This window comes from Planococcus citri, chromosome 3, assembly GCF_950023065.1.
Source record: "Planococcus citri chromosome 3, ihPlaCitr1.1, whole genome shotgun sequence".
NCBI classification, from domain to species: domain Eukaryota; kingdom Metazoa; phylum Arthropoda; class Insecta; order Hemiptera; family Pseudococcidae; genus Planococcus; species Planococcus citri.
In genome coordinates, this window is record NC_088679.1 from 55,808,085 (window position 1) to 55,830,529 (window position 22,445).

Sequence of the window (22,445 nt, forward strand, 5' to 3'; positions counted from 1 at the left end):
TTAAATTGGGATAAAAAATTTTTTCTTATAATTTATGGAGCAGAGGTGTGTCAGTTGCAGTATTGAAGCAATGAAGCAGAAAGTGGAAACAGAAAACAAAATGACACTACAGTTTCTCGCATCAAGCAAGTCAATAAGTTGAGAAAATAATGAAAGATATTTTATACCTTTGGGTCCTCGGCTCAATACCTACCTTATGTAGTAATCTGTTTGATTTGAAATTTTGAAATATTTCCCGAATGCTTACTCGTAAGTGCATTTGAAAATTTTTAAAACCTTTTAGTCGTTATTTACATCGGTTAGTTATGGCAAAGATAGGTATAAGGGTACTCCCTGCCCACATCTTAAAATGTGTTCAAAAATTCATTTTTTCCACCTCCTCGAAGATATTTTTATGGTTTTTATTCAAAAGACATACAATATGTAATTTCAAGAAGTGAACTTTTTGCAATAGGCATAAGTCTGCAAAATTATGAATTACCTTATTCGTCTTTTTTATGTAAGGTATGGAAAGAGGTTTAGGCCTAAAATAAATACATACAAACACAATAAGACATGTCAACTTTGAAAGTTAAATTACCACTAACATCACATACATATATTTTTGATTTCTTAGGTGAAAATAACTGAATTTATTTGTTTGGCATCGTTGATTGGATAAATAACGTTTAAAATGAAGGCTGCACTGCTTTACATTAAGAAAAACAAACGGGCCCAATTTCCACGAAAAAACTTTGTTCTGGTTTTCCGATGTCTCGAACAGCAATATCCGTGAAAGGAAGTCGAGCGGATTTTTCAGTCGAATAGTTGACAACTGTGAAGGCCCAGTCATTCGTTTTATGCTGAAAAATTTATTTCAGTACGTGCATGATATAAATGCCATTTGATATGCGGTAATATCGTTAAAATTCATTTCACCAAACTTTCTTACTTTGCATCCGTCTTCATTAGAAATGTATCGAAGTTTTCGATTACCGCGAGGAGTTATTTCAACATCATTCCACCCTAATAGTTTCAAACCTTTTTTATAGGTATTACTGGCAGCATCATAATACCCAACAGAATTTTTACAATGGTACGTGATGTTTTGAGTAGCAGAAATGGACAACAGTTGCAAGAATCCAATTTGATTACTATCTGCCTTATAGGAGATCTATAGAAAACAATATCAGATTTAGTAAATTCACACGCCCAACTTGGTACATATACGAGTATCACATTGATGGACACAGATACTGAACCTTGAATCCTGGATTATGGTCGCCAAGCCATATTTCTGGTTCATCAGATAGAATATTCATGATTTCAGAACGAATCGGTTGAGAACGTATGCAAGTAGTGCGTTTTTTTATATCACAATACACTAAAATGGCGTCTTTGATATCGCCTTCATTTGGATCAATCCAATAATCACCTAGAAAAAAAAACGTGAAACCATCACAGTCGAAGAAAAGATTTTCAATTAATTTTAAAAATATGTTCAAAAATAGGTATAATTAACAACCATTTTCAAAATCAGGATGCGCCACAGCCAAGTCGCGGCATGTCCGAGCAGGATAATCTTGTTTACCATCCGGTTTTTTGAACCTTTCGTAAGAAATTTTGAGTTTTTCGTACGCTTTTTGTATGAATTCATTTCTCTCTTGATCACTCATATGTTGAGGGAAAATTCTCATGCTGGGGTCGTCACCACTGGGAGAATCACTCGGACCCTATATAAAATGTGTCCAAGTCCAAAAAATTATAATACAGTACTAAAATGAAGCAAAATTTACCACATTAGCCACAAGCTCATGCAAGTACCACTACCTACCTTGTTTCGTCCTTGATTTAAAGCGGTCATTAAAGCGGCGATATCATACTGTAATGTTTCTCCTGGTGGACCTGGAGGTCCCGGAGGGCCTGGATCTCCGCGACTTCCTGGATGTCCTGATTCCCCTTGCAAACCTCGCATTCCTGCTGGACCTTGAATTCCTGCAGGTCCCATTGAACCATCGTTACCGGGAGGCCCTACCAAAGGTAAATTACATACATGATCGTATTCATTCTGGAAAATTTTCCGGTTTGCAACGAAAAATAAATAATAATTGAAATACCTCTTGAACCAGGTTCACCATCTTTGCCCGGATGTCCAGGTACACCGGGAGCACCTTTTTCACCAGATGGACCCTAAAACGTATGAAAATATGTAGCTTACCATGTATTTTAAAAAAGAACTTTTTGAAGAAAAATACGAAAGTATTACTTGAAGACCAGGCAATCCTTGCAATCCCATCAAACCTTGATGGCCTTTAGCACCTGGATTTCCATCCTCTCCTTTGTCACCTTTAGCGCCATCTGTTCCAGGTGGCCCTGGTTTTCCCCTAGGTCCCTATTATAAAAATAAGTTGACATAATGCGGTGTATTGTAGCAGAAATTGAAAATAACTATAGAAAATATGCTCTTACAGGAGGTCCTTCAACTCCATGCGGACCAGTATCCCCTTTTGGACCTCTTTCTCCTGCTGCACCCGGTGACCCAGAAGGTCCCATCGGTCCCTATACCCACACATAATTATTTTTTTCGAAATCGATACTTGAAGAAAATTCTTCGGAAAAGATGGTGCAATATCGACTAAACTTACTGGAGGGCCAGAAGGACCTGTAGGACCAACATTTCCTGGCGCTCCCGGAGGACCTTTATCTCCAACTCTTCCAGCGATTCCAGGGGAACCTGGTTTACCAGGAGCTCCTTCGGGGCCAGCTTCCCCTCTTGGTCCCAGTGGTCCAGGTGGACCAGGTGGTCCCATAGACCCTGGTGTTCCTTCATTTCCTGGCTTTCCTGGAGATCCTGGTTCGCCCTAATTGGAAGAAAACCAAGTGTTACACACAGACACCATATTCGGACTCCGATTTAGTCGAAAACAACATTTGAAATTCAAAAAACTAGAAAAAGTACGACAACAAACTGCTCAAAAGAACCTGTAAATTATGTACCTGCATAAATTGTAAAAACCCACCCATCGCATTCGTGTTAATAAAATTGCATAACTAGTTTGCCATAAATAGGTATGATAGGCATTCTTTGAAAAGAAAACTCACAAAATTGATCGGGGGGTTTTTCAGTACGGCAAATTCATTCCCATGGACAGATTTTCACCACACTTGCCGTTCGTTTGAAAATTGCTTCTTTTGAAGCCCAAAATTGAGTCAACTTTGTTTTCAGGCAATTTTTTTCACTATCGCCCCTAATTGAATTTCAAGTAAAGTAAATTTTATCAATTAATCACGTACTGCCGCTCCTCGTAATCCTCTCAATCCCAGTGACCCTTGAGGACCTGGAAGTCCAGGGAGCCCACGTTCTCCAGCGGGTCCCAAAGGACCGGCAATACCCGCAGGTCCCGGGGGTCCTTCTCGGCCCATTTCACCTTTGATGCCTTCAGTGCCCGGCGTTCCTGGCGGACCAGGAGGTCCAAATGCACCGGGCTTTCCAATATCACCTGGAGATCCCTTGGTTCCTGGTAAACCAACTGCTCCTTCAGGTCCTGGTGATCCATGGAGACCCTAAAATAATGAAAATTTTTTAAAACCATCTTTGCCGTGTTTTTTATAGTACCTAATGATAAAACTGCAAGTTAACAAAATTATATCAAACATACAGGAGGTCCAGGCTCGCCAGGTCGTCCAACTGGACCCATCAAACCCATATCACCTTTCATTCCAGACTCGCCGCGCATTCCTTTTGCTCCAGCTATTCCAATTGGCCCTGGAGGACCAGCTTCTCCGGGCAAACCTGCAGGATTAGGAATTAAAATATAATTAGACTCCAAGAAATAGAAATCTTGAGCTGCTGTGTCACATCTTTGCAAGAAATTTTTTGGAAAAAAATTCAAAGTAAAATGCCAAATGACATGTAGAAAACAAACCTGCAGATCCAGAGGTTCCTTGTTCACCTTTAGCACCTGGTATTCCCCGTTCACCCTTAACTCCAGGAAGACCTATCAAACCTTGAGATCCAGGAAAACCTGGCGGACCTGATGGGCCAGTTGGCCCTCTATCACCAGGAGATCCTGCAGCTCCAGTTTCTCCGGGAAGCCCAGGGGTCCCAGCTTCTCCTCGTTCTCCAGGCTCTCCTGTTGCGCCTGGGGGGCCTGGTGGACCTGTTAATCCTCTTTCTCCTTGTTTTCCTGTATTTTTTTTTTCATTTTAAAAAGGAAATGAAAAGTCATATTTATGGCGCATATTTGATCATTTTATTATGGTACTTATTGAAACCAACTGACCTGTTTGACCTTCCGGTCCCATCATACCGATATTTCCTTTATCACCTTTTTCTCCCATGGCTCCTGGAGGCCCTTTTGTGCCAGGTAGACCCTAAAAATATATCCCAAATTCCATGTAAATTTTATGGTTCAATATTTTTTTTTAAAAACTGAGTGTGAAAAATGATTACCATTAATCCTGGAGATCCTGGATGACCCTTATCACCTTTAGACCCTTGTGGTCCCTAAAATGAATCAATGCAAACGTTATCTGTATTACTTGAAAATATCAAGTAGCCATCATAAAGTAAGGGCCTCATCTCACAGGTGGTCCATCTGATCCCATAATCCCTGTTTCTCCTCTGGGTCCAGGAGGTCCTGGAGTTCCTGGGAATCCTCGCTCTCCGGGAAAACCTCGTTCACCTCGAAGACCTGCAGATCCAGGAGGTCCGGTAGGTCCCTGAATTCCTGGCTCGCCATCTTTACCTGGAGTTCCGGGCAAACCTGCAGGACCTGGTAACCCCTGATGGTACAAATGTCACATTACTTATGCGTAACTACTTCATAATGGAATGAAAATGAAAAATTATAGGAGAAAGAGAATCACTTGAAATCCAGGGTTTCCTGGTGGTCCGGCAGATCCTCGCTCTCCGGGTGATCCCAGTGGTCCTGGTGGTCCGATCAATCCTGGACTTCCTTCTTTACCGGCATCTCCTCGAGGGCCTGGCACGCCAGGGGGACCTGGTTCGCCATCTTTTCCTGGTTCACCCTGATATGATAGGTCGCAAGGTTGATTTTCAAGAGTATACATAAACGTATCAACTTTTTTTTTTATCCTCAAATCACAAAATATTAAATTTATTGGTTTTTACAGTCAATCCTTTGTCTCCAGGCGGCCCGATAGGTCCAGGCAATCCTTGCAATCCAATTGGGCCAGCCTCTCCAGGTTTCCCATCTGCACCAGGAAGTCCTCGTTCTCCTAGTGGACCAGGATTTCCAGGAGATCCCGTACGTCCGACAGGTCCGGAAGGTCCCTAATCAATTGCATGCGTATACTTATAAAAGAAAATTATATTTTTTAAGAGAATCTTATTAATCCTACATACTGGAGGTCCGGTGTTTCCTGTTCTGCCGACATCTCCAATAGCGCCTTTAGAGCCTGGTGCTCCATCTGCTCCGCGATCTCCTGCTTGACCTGTTTCATTTTCCAGTTTTTTAGTTCCTACCAATAAAAAAATGACAGTACGAATTTAAAATTCACTATTCACCTTTCTGCCCTGGTGGTCCGTCTGCTCCTGGTAATCCTCTTTCTCCAGGTAAACCTCTTTCACCGGGTAATCCAGGAGGTCCTTGCGGTCCAGGTGGTCCATGTTTCCCTCTTTTCCCTTCAGGACCTTCTAATCCTTGTATTCCTCTGAGTCCTATAGCTCCGGTTTCTCCTTTCATTCCTGCTTCACCTTTATACCCTCGTTCCCCAGGAGCACCCTGCGATGTATAAGTATTCCAAAATTAGAATCCCCAAAACTTATCGAGTGCTCGCCTACAAATAAACCAGCTTACATCGATTCCTTTGGCTCCTGGTAAACCTGGGCTTCCAGAATCACCGGGAACTCCTCTAGGTCCTGGAAAACCAATTGGGCCTAGAAGGCCAGGAGATCCAGTACTTCCTTTTTCTCCAGGAATTCCATCTTTACCCGGTATTCCTGGCGGACCTGCTTCACCTGGCTGGCCAGATTTTCCGGGTTCTCCTATCACATTCAAAGATCACGATCACCACAATATTTCAAAAATGAAATTATCAATTTTTATATTTAATGAAACATTAATTTATTAGATAGGCGTAACAAAAAAAAACAAACCTCGAGGTCCCTGGGGTCCTTGACTACCTTTCGGACCCACACTCCCTTGATCACCTTTAATGCCCATTGATCCTGGGAAACCTGGTGGTCCTGGTTTGCCAATTTCTCCCTAAGTTGATATTCAAAACATCAAGTGAAGTTGAGTTCTGATCAAATCTTCAAAATATGATTTACAATTTGAAAAATTACCGGTGGACCAGGAACTCCTGCTATTCCATCAACTCCTCTAATACCAGGCGAGCCAGGCGAACCATCCCTACCTCGTTCCCCTCTTGGTCCTACTGGTCCCTAAAATTACATGTGGTTTTTAAATTTCAGCGTTATGCAGACATTTTTTAGTTGAGATTGAGAACGTTGTCTTTACCACAAGTCCAGGGCCTCCCACAGGACCGGGTGGACCAATTGAACCTTTTTCACCAAATGCACCTTGATCGCCTTTTTCTCCATGAACACCTTGAATACCAGGATGTCCTTTTACTCCTGGTAGTCCAGGCATTCCAGGAAGACCTCTAGGACCAGGAGGTCCAACAGCGCCAGCAGGACCTGCTTCACCATTTTCTCCTCTTTCACCCTGTAAAATTAAGAAAAAAACAATACTTCTGCGTTGCAGTTGCGTTTTATGTGATAGGAAAACTTTTCACCGACATCTTTTCCTGGTAATCCAGGGAGTCCTCTAGGGCCTGAAACGCCGATAGCTCCTGCAGGGCCAACATCACCCGGTTCTCCTCGTACGCCTTGAAATCCTTGAGGTCCCGGTGAGCCTGGAGGTCCTGTAATTAAAATGTAATTTTTTTAAAATATCGAATTTATAGATAGGTAGGTACTTGAGAAAAAAACACAGAAAAAAATTTAAAATACCCGGAGGACCGCGAGGTCCAGGTGGACCAACTTGAGCTTGCAAATGGTGTAATGCATCTGGAGGATAACTGCCTACTGCGGGAGGTCCTTTCTCGTTTCGCCCACTCATTTGAGCAATCTGTTGATAATAGGTACTTATCTGTGGGGGGGGGGGGAAATGAGTAAATAAAAAAGTAAAGTTTAGTCATTCAAGTTCTATAATTATAATATAATGGTGCGTAGAGCTTATTGCACATACATCAGGAATTGGACCAGGCGGTCCTGGGTTGCCAGGAATTCCAGGGGTTCCAGGAGTACCGGGTCTTCCAGCTATTCCCGGGGGTCCTTGTTCGCCTGTTGGTCCAGGTTCTCCCTAAAATCAATTTAATTTTCATAAGTGAACCATTAAAAGTCCAGAAATTAAATGTAAAAAATGAAAAATAAATAAATAATGAGCAAATACTAAGTAGGTACAGAAATTAAGAAAATTTACTCTAGGTCCAGGAATTGGTACTCCGTTACTTCCTCTCTCAGGTTGGTATTGTCTGGGTTGAACAACTACGCTTTCGTCATCTGAAGGAATAAAAATTTTAGATGAACCGATATTAAAATTCTTCATATGTATTTTACTGAAATCGTGAATTTTAAAATACTTTACCTGGTGACGATGTAGGCTGGCTTGGAAAAAAATATTCTGTTGTTGTAGTTAATAAATTATTGATTGTGTCCTGCCAACGAGGAGATGAGTTTGACTGAGCATCGTAGATTTCCTTTTGAGATTCGCGAGAATTTTGCTTTCCTGGTTGATTGAAAATGTCGGGAAGAGTTTCTGAGACATTTACTTCAGTGAAGGTAGGTAGTGAGGGTTCTGGTTGGTCAATAGTCGATGATAATGTGACATGTGCGTTTGCGTTGGTTTCTCCTACAGATTTTTATTTGGCAGATAAATCTTAAAGAAATTGAAATAATTTTTGACTTTTTTTTTCCTAATTAATAAATGCTTGTATATACCTTCTTTATTTTGATTTGTGCGGTCAGATTCACTAGCATTTTCTTGATTCGTGCCACCGGCACCATCATCATCCTCACGAGCCTCGGATGGCTCAGTAGGCCTAGTGGTTCTTAAAGTTTCAGAAGGCTGTTGGAATGTTGTTGATTTCGATGGTGATTCTGTAATGTACATATGTAGGTACGTATGTAAGAAATATTTGAATGCGTTTAGTCATTCAACAATATTTTCTACGCAATTTTTGCGTGATTTTACTGCTATTTTTGTTATTTTTTGGTGATTTGCAGTATTTCAATTGCTTTTACGATTGTTTAGAAAATGTTCCAAAAATTATTTACGCAATGTTTGCAAGGTTTTGACGAATTTTATCGAAATTTTATCAATTTTTGATCAAATTCATTATTATTTTATTTCATTCACGATGTTTTATAGGTACAATGTTTATAGGTACCTACTAAAGTTTTGTTTAATTTTACCTAAATTTAATGATTTTCCAATGTTTTTCATTGATTTCAATGCTCTTAAAAGAACTTTCAACAATGTCTGTTACTTAATGCAAGAAGTGTTTGCGAATATTAGTAAACTTTTATTGCCCTTTTTTTAAAAAAAAATTTGCATGTTGTTCATGTTTTCAAAAAAGCGTTTAATAAATAGGCCGGCGTTGTCGAGAATTACGTAAATTAAATTTAAACCTGCAACATTGTTCCTTATCATACTCGATTCCTAAAAATAAGTACCATTTACCTAATTTATTTTCGTTACAATGTGTGTGTGAATTAATTACCAGCGTATTTAGTATTTTTTTTAACGATGCTCAAATGGTGATAAAATAGAGGAAATAAAAGTATTCACATTAATTTTAATGATCTTCCAATTTATTTGAAATTTTAATGAAACACATTTGTTTCATTATTAGAGGAAAAAAGCTAATAGTTTATCAACAATGTTTCATTACCCTTCAATAATGATTCAGATAAGCGAACGATAGCGCTTAATAACTGGCAAATACATACCTATATAGAGGCGCCTATCGAATTTAAAGAAAAGTCTTCTACTTAGAATGTACATAGGTAGGTACTCACAAAAAGTGAAACATGAAAACGTTAATTTAACGTCTTTTCGAAGAGTTAAATCTCAGAATTTGATCCAAAATAGCTCAATTTTGAAAATTACTGGAAAAATCATATGAAAAATTATCGAGCACTTGCTGGTGTGTTTCAAATGTAAATTTTTCAATTTATTTGAAAAAATATGCACAAACGACCTTTTTTAGGGGTGCCTAAAATGGGGGGGGGGCTCTAAAAAAAAGGGTTCAAAATTACGAATATACAGGGAGCTTAATTCCACTTTTTCATTTGAATAATCGAATATACACCTCAAAACGTTACGTTTGGCGCAAATCGCAGGTTTCTATTTTTCCAGGGGTTCCCAAAATATCGAAATTACAAAAAATTGGAGAATTGGATTTTTGAGTACCAGCGAAAATTTTTATTGAGCTCAAAATTCGGTAGGAGGGAGGTATTTCAGACACTAAAAAATTGTAAAAATCTTTTTAGCGGGGTTCGAAGGGGTAGGTCCAAAATGGTGGTTCCAAAATTTTCAAAAAATTGAAACCCCCAATTTTTTCCCCCGAGGGTCGAAAGTAATAAAATCACCTCGTATAAGGTTTATGTGGTTCAAACAGATATTTTATGCTAAAAAAGTTTTTGAAAATAATACTCAGTGGTTCCTAAAATCATTTTTTTATTCGCAACTTTGGGAACCCCTGGAGACAAAAAAAATGATCATTTTGGGTTAACCAACCACGGATTCGTATTTGGGACATTTATTACAACATTTTAAGAGAGGTTGAGTTGATAACTAGCTGGTGCCAAAAAAATATCCTTATCGCAACTCCTCCTTTCATTGCAGAAACTTCTTGCTTAAGACAATTAGAAAAGTTAGGTGAAAAAAATTACAAAAAAATAATACCTATACGTGAATTTATTTATTTTAGCGCCTAAAAAATTCTAACTTGACCACAAAGAAATGAAAAAAAAAAGTTTCTAAAACAAGTGTTTCGAATATCAATGCACAAAATACCTGTTTTTTCCTCAGCATAATCTGCATTATCGTCTCCATTTTCATCTTCATAATCACCAGCCTCCGTTGCACCGGGCTGATCGGCTCGAATTTTCTTTGCAGAAACTTTCTTTTTCACTTTTGCATCGCATATGAAAACGTATGCGACGAAAATGAAAACAATTAAAAAAATGCTGGTTTTACACTTCATCTCACATCACAATATTTTTCTCAAGTCAGTTTTAGTAGAAAAAAACATGTGCTTGCTACAACGATCGGTTACAGAAAGATTTTTTATCATTCGGTAGGGCTATCGAATTGTCGGCTTAATCTTTGAACACCCAATTTTTAATAACGCAACTTAATTATTAACGTTTCTAATAGCAGATGTTGCATTAAATGATGTGTGACAATTTTATTAGCATTTGCTCGTATTTACCAAATCTTCACGTATCTCTTTTCAAATCATGAAACATGTATTTAAACTGCGCGAGTTTATCTCAAAACTTTATTAAAATATTGGGAAAAGATGATAAATAGGAATAGGATCATTGTACCACTGTAGATAATTCAATGACTTGGGTTCATAGGCTTTCAAATCACTATTACCTAATTACTGACCTAATTTACCCAGGTGCAATGTTGAGTAATTAGCTATTTGAGAGTGAAACACAGGGGTACGTATTTGAGTAAGCATGCCTATCCGCCTCATAAATTTCCTCCAGTAGTGTATAAAAATATTATAGGGTGTCACATGGTAACCTTTTTTTCAAGAAACGAAGTAGAAGGAGGGGTTGTATATCGGTCTGATTGCAGGGGCACGAGAAACAGCAATTTGATAAGCTTACCTATTGTATTTTTTTTAATTGAAAAATTCTTCGAGGGTGTCTGGGGGTGAAGGTATAATAATGCAATAAGAATAAAAATCACACATCTTGAAAATTTTTGGTAATTTTTGCCCGTTCCGAAAAAATAAAAAAATTTCTCTTGAGCAGTCTTGACTGTTGATTGATGAATGATGACCCCAACCCCGTCCTTATCAAAGTCCTCTATACTACTAGTAGTTTTGACTTTTTTTTTGAGGTAAATTCATAATTTACAGTCTGATTGATGAAGAAAATGTTGATTAAAAAAAGAAAATAGGTAGTTGAAACTAGATACAAACTTATGGAAAAATACAAGTCAAAAAATTCAATTGTAACAGCTATGTATAGCTGTACTTAGGAAACAGCCAATATCATAATATGTGTACTGAAAAAAAAAGTCCAAAGGTCTCTTCGAAGTTTTTTCCAGATTAATGTCATCTGGCAAATCATAGATCATATTTATTGGCTTCAGAATCATGCCAGTCGAAAGGAAAGAGAATTTCGCATTTATTGAACGTCTCATTTTTGAGAAATACCTACCAGGGTGTCTACCAGGTCGCTATGTCGCAAAGTCGCGAAAAGGTCGCGATTTTCACCAAAAATACTAAACTTCAAATTTTAAAAACTTTTCTTATTTTTATTCAATGGCGATTGGTAACACTGTGTGTTGTTCAGTTGCGGTAATAACCGGTAATAATCTGTAAATAACATTGAATTAAAAAAATGAAGTTTTCAATTTTTTTTCATAATATTTAGAGAGTATATTGTATTTCATGAATTTTCTTCATGTTACATGGGAACAATCGAAAAATCCCATTTTTTTTTTCGTTGAAAAATTGGATGTAGGAACTGTTGAAAAATTGGGGGGGAGGGTAGGTACTTGACTGAAAAAAAGTCGCTATTTTTGAAAATTAAATTTTGGTAGACGCCCTGCCTACGTAAAATTTATTGACGCAATTTTGTTCTTAAAAATTTACCATTTTGAAGTACAAAAGTTCAAAAGTGGCCACTGAAAAAGTGAAAAGCAAAACTTCATCAAACTGACTTAGAAATCTGAGATTTGATATGTAGGTACTCTATTTTTGACCAGCCAAATCGATTAGAAACGGTTTCGATTTGTTTTGAGTAGTTTTTGGAGCCTTCAGCAGATTTTTGAAAGGAAATAATTCCATAAAATTTCATCAAATGAAGTTGGAAATCCTACCTAAATTTACTCTATGCCTTGATTTCAACATGCTGAGTCGACTGAGCAGTGGTTTTAAGTCGTTCTGGAGTCACAGCGACATTTTGAATTTTTGTTGTGCCATAAAAATTGTAGAACTTGATGTTCATTTCGACAGATTTTATAACATTCATTGGAGAACTGAACCAAAACAATCTTCAGTCGACTCGGCACGTTGAAATTAGAGAATAATATGTAAATTTTCAGCTTTACAACTTCCTGAGGTGAAATTTTACGAAAATTTTGCTGAACGCTGCAGAACTGCTCAAATAGGTTTGAAACCGTTGGTAACCGATTCGGCAGAACGAAAATAAGGCACACACCATACTTCAGCACTCTAGGTTAATTTGGTAGAATTTTGATTTTTACTTCAATGTTTTGGCCTAAATTTCGTTTTTGAAAATTCGTCAAAAATCGAAAAACACACTTACTTACTTCCGCTAGGGCCATTTTCCTCTGGTATGTATATCTTCATGTCCAATGGAGATTATCAAGTATTTCGGTAGAAGTTTGATGAGATTTAGATTAATTGTATTTTTGTTCATCAAGTACAGTTTCTGTCTATGTTTATTGTTCATCTTCATATTCTGGCATCTGATTAAAGAGTAAAATAAAATGCTTCTTTTTTTTTCTAAAATGAAAAAAAAATCTATGCTGCATTTCGTGCTTTAAAGCTCACGATTCCGACAAATTTTGTGTCATATTTTGGCTCAATTTTCGACAAGATTTTATGACTTCATGAAAAATTCTCCCTTTGCGGACTGGATTTTTGTTTTTTTTTTTTCAATTTTTTGGTGAAAAGCATTTTTTTCATTATATTTTTATTTTCGCATAACTTCGAACTTGCCAGATGACCTTTTTTACTTTGACTGATGTTTTTTACCCATGTTGTTGAATTATTTTTCAAAAAAATGTCCAATGTGTATTCATTTGTTTTGTTGGACATTGGAGATTTGAGCTATTTCAAAACTTTCATTTTCCAAAATGATTTTTTTTCAAGTTTTTGTCACTCTTCAAAGCAATTCGATTCCCTCAACATGGGAAGCCAGAGAACCTTCAAAGCGTTGAAAAAAAAGTCATCCTGAAGGCATCCTTTTCAATTTTTTTGATTTCGTAAATAATGCTTGGAAAGAACCTGTAGCTGAGCCCCTTCAATGAAAAAAGTCAATCCTACCTATGGACTTACTTGTGCCCAGCATGAGTTGCTGTTTACCAAATGGATGGAAATCAGTTATCCATGATGGAACACCCTGTATAGGTATTGCAAAGACTGTTCATTTCCATAGGGATATTTTATTTGTTCGAATCTTTCATTGGCCTCGCCCTTCATAAATACTGCCATTAATCCATCATCAATCGGGCACGTTGGCATGCTGGAATTTCATGTTGATTTCTTCAATTATAGATGTCGTATCAATTCGTCAACTGAAAGTGTAATTTTTGTCAAAAGTGAATTACCTTTTTAATTACCTTCACATAAAACATCCGTTCTATAGAAATCATTCGCCAAAATATTATCTGAAAGTAATGACAATGTAAATACAAAATAGCCTACAGCAATATTCATGTGATGCTCTTCCCCTCTCTTCTCCCATTTCCCATCCGTATTTATATACACAACTATACCATCTATACGAAAGGCCGCAGACAACCCCCTCCCAACCAAGGGTATACAAATACATATCCATACGAGTATAAAGTGAATCCAATTCACCCTCGATATATCTTCCCCATCTAGCCCTGTAAGGCTTTTGTATACGTATAGCACTTTTAGATACATCGCATATTAACTACGTTTAAAAGGCGCGGACAGGGTTGTACACGAACCGTATTTACATTAGAGAATTTGCGTATGTGTATATTGTGTACATTGCGTATTATACAATCAAATTGACTGTACATTAGCAGTTAATTTTGCCATACTTATTTAAAGCTTGCGGCGTACTCAACACCGAGTGTACAGTGTACCTGCATCGGTTTTTTTCATGTGTAGTGGTTCACATGATTGTAGTACATGGGTTTGGGTATGTTGTACGTATTGTTGTGGGCCTAGATGTAATACATTATGTTTGCCTCTATAGTTTTTGCATTGTTTTAAATCCGAGCTTCGGATTATTTTCCATTTCCGCAGGCTATGTGTATTCATTCGTGGGGCGAATGTGGAATGAAATATGGTAAAATTGTATGTACGATACGATTGAGGAACCTACGTAGCAAATTCTCTATTGGGATTGGAGGTAAAATAGGTTTTAGGAAAGCAATCGTCGACATCCTATCAGCCAGATAACGTTACTCTGACTGTGACTGTGTAGTTTGGAGTACAGATACAGTATATGAATGGTGTAGAGAGAAGTGAAAGAGAACTGTAGCTATACGCAGAAGAAGGGTTAAATAGTGAAATATTAGAATACGATTTAAATAAGATAAATGTCGGTTGTGACTGGGTGTTGATAATGGCTAAATTATTGCTGCAACAATCCTAATATATGGACTGGTAAAGGATTAATGAAGAAGTTATAAATGCTAAAAGGGGTAAAACAGTGTGTAGTTTTTGGTGAGAATTACTCTAGCTTGACTGTTGTTGTATCCTTATATTATATTTCTGCGATAGGTAGCGCTTTATTAATTTACTGGCTCAACCGGTTGAATGTTATTTATTCATACTTTGTTATTATATTTTATTCGTTATTAAAATGGTTAGAAATGAACGTGTATTTTATCCTGGTTTACTTCGTAATGGTATAATAATGGCGACGAGATAAAGTACGTAAAAAAATGCGTGTATTTCGGTCTTGAAAGACATTCGTACGTTGTACCGGTTTCAATGTTCCTACCTTACGAGTGAACAAAACTACGTGCAAAATGGTGCTCCCTACAGAACAAGAGCAACTGATTTCAAGCCTCGTGGCAGCTCTTCGCACCTTACAGCCAACCACTACTTCGCTCGATCCGTTTTCCGAAGGATCGGAGACTATGGCAAACTTTTTTGTACGTTTGGAAAACTTCTTCGCTTTACGCCAGATTCCTGCGGATCCTGAAGGTGCTACAACTTCAGTAAGAGTACAAAACTTAATTAATTACATTGGCGCTAAATACGTTTCGACTGTCTACAATGTCTGTGCTCCGGTGATACCTGAAAAGAAGAAGTACTCAGATGTTAAACAGCTTCTTATCAACCACTTCGATAAGCCGGTCAACGAAGTGGTAGAGCAACATCGCTTCATGTTACGTGTCCAAAGCGATACAGAATCAGTTAATCAGTTTGTTACAGAACTGAAACGCCAAGCCGCTTTATGCAATTTTACGTGCGGTCATTGTACTAAACCTACAAGCGAGCTACATCTACGAGCACAATTTATTCGAGGTATTCGTGATAGCGACACACGAAGAGAATTACTACAGAAAGGTGGTAGCGAATCTACCACTACTTTCACCTTCGATAAAGCAGTCGAGTATGCCGTTGCAGCTGAATCGTCCAAACTTGGCAACGATGTAATTCAAAATTCTCATTTCAACGCCTCAACTTCCGGACCAAAACCTGTTAACAAGCTTCAAGTAAATAAAAATAAATCCACCAGGCCATTTTCACAGCTCCGGGGATCTTGTTTTCGATGCGGTGATAAAGATCACCGAGCAGACAAATGCCCTCATTCTAAAGAAGTCTGCTCATTCTGCAATAAAGTTGGGCATATTACGAAGGTTTGTCAACTTAAACTACGGCGTAATAAATCAAATTCAGGTCGCGGAGGTCACAGTGGACGAGGTGGCCGTTCGAAACGTCCGTATTATCGCCAAAATATTCCTAATACCGGTGCAACGAACCCTACGAATCCGAACGAAGTAAATTATTTCGATTTTCACGTTCTTAACCTACAATGCAACTCGAATTCGAATAATTCCGATAAGATACTTCTCAACTTCGATATTGGTAATAAAAATAAGCAGCTTGAACTCGATACCGGCGCAGCTGTTACTACTTTACGTGTATCTGTTATCAGAGAGTTGATTCCTGGTATAAAAATACTTCCAACTACTGATAAGCTTAGATCTTTCGATGGCACTATTATTGATCCGATCGGTGTTGTGAATCTTTTCGTCAAGTATAAATCGAATGCTGAAAACCTAACAGCTTACATTGTGCCAAATTCTCATCCTGAAGTTGTTGGGCGTACGTGGATAAAAGCGTTTCGAATATTACCTCCTGAGTTGCTGGAAATTAATACTGTTTCAACCGAGGTGAATTATACTGACGAAATTAAGAAGTTGATTCGCGAATATTCAGATTTATTTTCCGGTGGATATGGCAAAATTCCTAATTTTCAATGCTCACTACGTTTGAAAGATAATGCTGTACCTGTATTTATGAAGCCTAGAACTTTGCCATATGCCATAAAACCATTAGTCGAAGCTGAAATTGAGAAATTACTTGCCCAAGGCATACTTTCACCTGCTAAACACCCTACTTGGGGAACACCAATTGTACCTGTTATCAATTCAAAAGGTGCTTTACGAATTTGCGGTGACTACAAGGTAACAATCAATAAGTACCTGATTGCTGAAAAGTATCCGATTCCGAACGTCGAGGAAATGTTTAGTAAACTTGCCGGTGGTACTCACTTCGTTTCGCTCGATATTTTCAGAGCTTATTTCTGCATGGTTGTAGATGAGCTAAGTGCTATATTACAGTGCCTTAGTACTCATTTAGGCGCATTCTACGTTCACAGACTTATGTTCGGCGTTGGCAACGCGCCATGGTACTTTCAGAAATTTATGGATGAAATATTATCGCATATACTTGGTGCTGCGGCGTTTTATGACGATGTCAAAGTTCAAGGAGCCACAGCCAAAGAGTTACTTGACAGACTCCGTATGGTTTTCCAGACATTCCGTGAACATGGGTTGAAATTGAACAAAGATAAGTGTCAGTTCAATTTGAAATCAATTACTTACCTTGGTTTCGTTATTGATGCAAACGGAATTCGAAAAACGCCAGAGAAAATCGAAACCATCGTTAAATGCGATTATCCGAAGAATATTGAGCAGCTACGTAGTTTTATTGGTCTCATCAATTACTATGGCCGTTTTATTCCGAATATGGCCGATATTCTCGCTCCAATGTACCAATTAATGCAGAAAGATGTTCAATTCGTTTGGAATAACCAATGTCAAGCAGCTTTCGTTCGATTAAAACAAGAAATGACCGAAGATCGTATCCTAGTGCCATATGACCCTAAATTACCTCTCGTTTTAGCTGCTGATGCGTCATCATATGGTCTAGGCGCCTGTTTATCGCATATTTTACCAGGCAATGAAGAAAAGCCAATTGCTTTTTGCAGTCGTACGTTATCGAAAGCTGAACGTGGTTATAGCCAACTGCACAAAGAAGCTACAGCTATTTACTGGGCTGTAAAAAAGTTCTTCGTTTACCTTTTTGGTCGCAAATTTATTCTACATACCGACCATAAACCGCTGACTGCGATCTTTCATCCCAACAAAAACTTACCTGATTTAACTGCAGCCAGATTACTTCGTTATGCTTGTTTTCTATCGAATTTCGACTACGATATACAGTACCGAAGAAGTGAAAAGCACAGCAATGCCGATTTTCCTTCTCGTTTTCCACTACCGATTCCCAGTAACGAGAAAACCGATGCAGCTAGTTCAGTTTTACTGCTAGAGCAGATCAGCATTTTACCAGTTACACGAGCTGAAATTGTTTCAGAAACGGCTAAAGATCCAGCGCTAATTCCTGTTCTCAATGGCTTACGTTCGAATTCCGGCCTTGAGAAAACCTGCTTCGCTGGCCAAGAAGCTGAATTTTCGATTGAATCCGATTGTATTTTCCGAGGTTGTCGAGTCGTTGTACCTAAAGCTCTACAGCAACGAGTTCTTCAGGAATTACATACGGCACACATCGGTTCTACTAAAATGAAAAACCTCGCTCGTAATTACGTTTATTGGTCCGGTATTGATCGAGACATCGAAAATATTACAACTCAATGTTCCGGTTGTTCTCAAGTTAGAAATAATCCTCCTAAAATCGATCGTCATCCCTGGTTGTATCCAGAAATATCGTGGTATCGTCTTCATTTAGATTACGCTGGTCCATTTCTCAGTAACTACTTTCTACTTGTCGTCGATGCATACAGCAAATGGGTAGAAATTTTTGTAATGAGTTCGATAACAACTTCTAAGACGATATCCTTTCTTCAAGATCTGTATACTCGATTTGGTCTTCCGGTTATGATTGTCACCGATAACGGTCCTCAATGGACGAGTGAAGAATTCAAAATGTTCAACTCTTCAAACGGTATTATCCATAAATTCGCTGCTCCTTACCATCCTGCAAGTAATGGGCAGGTTGAACGTTACGTGCAAGTCCTAAAAAACAGCTTAAAAGCTAGCTTGTTCGATAGCAGTCAAAGTTCATCAATTACGGAAAGAGTGAATCTGCTACTCATTCAGCTACGCAGAACTACTCACAGCCTGACTGGCAAAACTCCGGCTGAGTTGTTATTACGCCACAGTTATCGGACCAAGTTAGATTTGCTTATCGATCCTCATACGAAACGTATCCGTTCGGATCAAATTCAACAAATCGAGAATACCAAACTTCGTGACATCAAACCTGGAGATCCAGTTAATTATCGAGTTTACAACGATACGAAACGTAAATGGGCAACTGGCCTAGTTATTTCGAAAGGTCCATTAAATGCTGTGATACGTGGTGAGAATGGCGAAACTCACAGGAGACATCTCGATCAAATGGTATCAGCTCCTCATGCCGAACCTTCTTCTGCAGGGGAAGGTACTAGCGATCAACAACAAGCAACTACGTCGACCAGCAGCGAACAGCAGCCTTCGCAGCCTTCAACTTCTCCAACTCAACCTGAACCTCCGAAACCTCCTTCTACCGACACTGAGCTCCGTCGATCAAGCCGATCTCGGAAAATTCCATCTAGATTGGATATTTAGAAATTTAGAATTTACCTACCTAAATTTTTACCTTGTTGTGTCGTTTCGTTTTTTTATTTTTTTAAATGTTTTATTGCATTTTATTCTTATTGTATTCTTATTGTTTCAAATTTTAATGTCTTATTAAGGGGGGAGGAATTGTTGTATCCTTATATTATATTTCTGCGATAGGTAGCGCTTTATTAATTTACTGGCTCAACCGGTTGAATGTTATTTATTCATACTTTGTTATTATATTTTATTCGTTATTAAAATGGTTAGAAATGAACGTGTATTTTATCCTGGTTTACTTCGTAATGGTATAATAACTGTACTCGTACATTGTTGTGTGCAAAGTTGCGAACAATTTTATCAGCGAATCATCTTATACTATATAGTACCTACTACATTGTATACGATATGGTAATTCGTTGTCGCGCCTCCGCTTCGGTACAAGGGTCAGAGTACGGAGGGGGGGGGAGGGAGAACTCGCTGAGAATTTCTCCACTACCGCTCTGTACGTAAAATTAAATATTTACGGTGAGTTTTTTTTTTCGTCAACCCTTCGATCGGTTGTAATTTTGGAAGAATTCTCTGTAGTATGCTGCTTACTTACGTGTGTAGGTTCCCTCGACTACTACTGGAGAAACCGCACCGGTAACCGCAACGTGGAAAGACATTTTCCCCGGTTGAATTAATTTATCGTATTGTAGCTGTTTAACCGCCTAACATTTTCATCGAGTTATGTTCGTCAAAAGTTTTTGAACTTGACATTTTCATTATTCATTCACGACCTATAATTCGACGTGTTTAGAGCCTGTCTACGGCGAGGGGTTCGGAATTCGTGAATTGAGTTTTACAGTTTGGTTGCGCTCGTTGAGGTGCTCTTTTCGTTTTTTTAAGAGATGGATTTTGAGGGTTGCTTAGAGATAGGGATACCGCGAGACGAGATTTTCCCTAAGATGCTCACAGACGGTAAAACAATTTTTTTTCGTCTTCAATTTTTGAGAGCTTAAAATGAGTAATTTTGTATTTTTTATAAAAGAAAAAAAAATAAACAAATTGACCCGAGCGCAGAAGGGAATGAATTTTCAAAAATTTGTTTTTGGAGAAGTAAAAAAACAAATGTGTTTTTTTGTGTTCTTTCTCAGACTTTTTTTGAATTTAAATAAAAATTGAAAAAACCCATTTTTTTTCACGAAAAAACATTTCTTTACTGTTGATTTTGACATTTTTCAAGGTTTGAACAGATTTTTTTCTTGGTGGTGTAATTCAGAACCATGAGAACATGATCGAAAATGCACAAGTTTTGTTTTCATTTTCTAAACTTTTCATTCTACTGAAGTGTAATCGGTAGGAGGTGAAAAAGGTATCTTAATACGTATAAGATGTCCGGGGAGTGGTGGTTCAAACTTGAGATTTTGATACAACCGTGTACGTCTTCGGAAAAAAGTTATGTGAAGGTGTTGTTTATCTTGAAAATTGAACGGACAAAATACGTTTTCAAAATCCAAGAGCCAAAATTGAATTTTGACCATGAGGCTGGTGGGTTGTTCATACTTTGAAAATGAACAAAATCACCTATTATGACTTTTTGCCTAACTTCCTAATTGCAGGTTTGGTTCAAAAAACCGAAATGAAAAAAATGAATGCAGAAGCTCGATTCGTTCTGGACCTTCACGCGAATTCAAATTCAAACGTTTCAATTTTACTCGTTCAAATTTCTCTCGCGCTCGCTCATTCGTGACAATTTTTCTTCTCTGATACAAAATTTTACAATTATGGTCATATATCAAAAAAAAAAAAAACATATCTACAACTAAATCAACTAGTCAAAAATTAAATAAGTAAACTAGTCAAGGAAACATAAGTTACTGTATTTACTGCGAGTGCAACGACAATATTTGAAAAAACAAATTAGTTGGAGAAGAGGGAGTTCGAGGTGACGCCTCAGGAGTTCCCAAAATTATGGAAGGGGAATCTGAAACATGAACATATTGAAGAGATATAAGCCCAAAAATCTCGTCTCGTATTGACGTCATGTTTACTTGATATAAAGAATTGAAGATTGTTAGGATTTCAATGCGGCTTGCAAATTGGATGATTACCTACTAGGAAACTATTCATCTTGAGTATGTTTTTTTGAAGAAGTGGATCCATATTTCGAAACTAGATAATGGATCATCTTTTTTAAATTTATCAAGGTCGATATATGTATACCTTTAATGCATCTTCAAAACTGAAGGCGATAAGCAAGCTTTAAAAAATGAAAAAAAGCACCCTCCTTTTACCATTTTTGGAATTTTCTCGAATACTGCTGGACATTTGAAAAATATGCGGGCAACAAGTGGTAGTTGCGATGCTTTTTTTGTTGGAAATTGAATTTCCTATAAGATAGTATTTTTTATTTTTTTAAAAACATCTTAAAATTTGAACCCATTACGTAAGCTTGTAAAAATAGCGATTTTTGTGAAAAAGTGCTAATACTTTTTGTAGCGATTGCAGTGCAATTTTTTCACATTTTCTGTGGTCAATCCCAAAAATTCTCAAAAAAATCATCTCCAAAAAAGCGAAATTATCGGCTAACGAGCTTCCATCCAGGTTTGACTCGTCAAATACTAATCTGGATACGGAAGATTAAAGATTGAATTTTCGAGTTGAGAATGACGTTTCTCATTTTTTTAAAAGCAGAAAAACTGTTTTTCACTATTTGCAACTTTTCAACGAGTTTTTATCTCTTTGAAAGTCTTCTCACATCGAGTTCTCGTCGTTGCTGTATTGTGGAGAAGAAACGATGTGCGTCTTAAGTTGCTTGTTTTTCACTGAAAGGCGCTCAAAACAGAATTATTCAGTTGTTCTGTGCTTAGGTACCTACATACTTACTGCTGAGGTGAATTGAAATTTTGTAAATTATATTAAGTGGAATAATTATTTTATTATCAGTTTCAATTATATTAAAATTGAAATCATTTTTGTAAATTATATAAGAATTTGACATACGAGTACTTGTGCTTGGATATCCAGTCATATGTATCTCTCCGTTTCAGTGACTCCAAAAATTTTTTTCAGATTCTCATTTTTGTGAACTCTTCATCAGTTTTTTTCTAGTTTTGAGGAAAATGATGGGTCAACTATGTTGCTAGTCAGGCACTGATGATTACTTCCTGGAGTTCCTGGATTTATTTCTGGAAATGTTCTATTAGGATTAAGCGATTCTCGTACAGCAAACTACATACTTATTAAGGTGAAACGTAACAACTCACCGATCAGAAATCGACACCTCGAAACGTTAAAGCGAATAAGTACAAAAACTATCCTGGTACTGAGGCGAATTTCTACACTAGAGCAAAATTAAAGCTTGAATCATTTTTCTAACCAGAAAAACGTCATTTCAGA

At 37.7% G+C, this 22,445-nt stretch overlaps 2 protein-coding genes across 2 annotated transcripts; one reads left to right on the forward strand and one right to left on the reverse strand.

The window, feature by feature from the left end:
- Positions 1–576: 576 nt before the first annotated feature.
- Positions 577–10,355, reverse strand: LOC135840976 (collagen alpha-1(I) chain-like). The gene is made up of 30 exons (XM_065357750.1): positions 10,029–10,355; positions 7,949–8,107; positions 7,596–7,859; positions 7,431–7,510; positions 7,197–7,310; positions 6,959–7,097; positions 6,746–6,870; positions 6,465–6,671; positions 6,290–6,388; positions 6,101–6,209; positions 5,802–5,989; positions 5,510–5,726; positions 5,348–5,436; positions 5,114–5,275; positions 4,849–5,010; positions 4,567–4,764; positions 4,433–4,486; positions 4,263–4,353; positions 3,906–4,166; positions 3,639–3,772; positions 3,274–3,543; positions 2,625–2,840; positions 2,449–2,538; positions 2,246–2,371; positions 2,097–2,169; positions 1,814–2,010; positions 1,505–1,712; positions 1,242–1,414; positions 932–1,153; positions 577–842 (listed from the first exon to the last, which is right to left on the reverse strand). Exons 1-30 carry the CDS (start codon positions 10,216–10,218, stop codon positions 696–698), a joined length of 4,764 nt encoding a protein of 1,587 aa, XP_065213822.1. The 5' UTR covers positions 10,219–10,355; the 3' UTR covers positions 577–695.
- A 4,602-nt stretch (positions 10,356–14,957) lies between these two features.
- LOC135840615 (uncharacterized protein K02A2.6-like) lies at positions 14,958–19,070 on the forward strand. The gene has a single exon (XM_065357240.1). The coding sequence runs from the start codon at positions 14,958–14,960 to the stop codon at positions 19,068–19,070; it is 4,113 nt and encodes a 1,370-aa protein (XP_065213312.1).
- Positions 19,071–22,445: the final 3,375 nt, after the last annotated feature.

Coding starts and splice junctions, on each gene's coding strand:
- LOC135840976 (XM_065357750.1), bottom strand. CDS start 10,218: ATGAAGTGTAAAACCAGCATTTTTTTAATTGTTTTCATTTTCGTCGCA. Junction 2,539..2,624: donor CAGGTCCTTCTGGCCCTCCA/GTAAGTTTAGTC, acceptor GTGTGGGTATAG/GGACCGATGGGACCTTCTGG. Junction 1,154..1,241: donor ACCATAATCCAGGATTCAAG/GTTCAGTATCTG, acceptor TGTTTTCTATAG/ATCTCCTATAAGGCAGATAG.
- LOC135840615 (XM_065357240.1), top strand. CDS start 14,958: ATGGTGCTCCCTACAGAACAAGAGCAACTGATTTCAAGCCTCGTGGCA.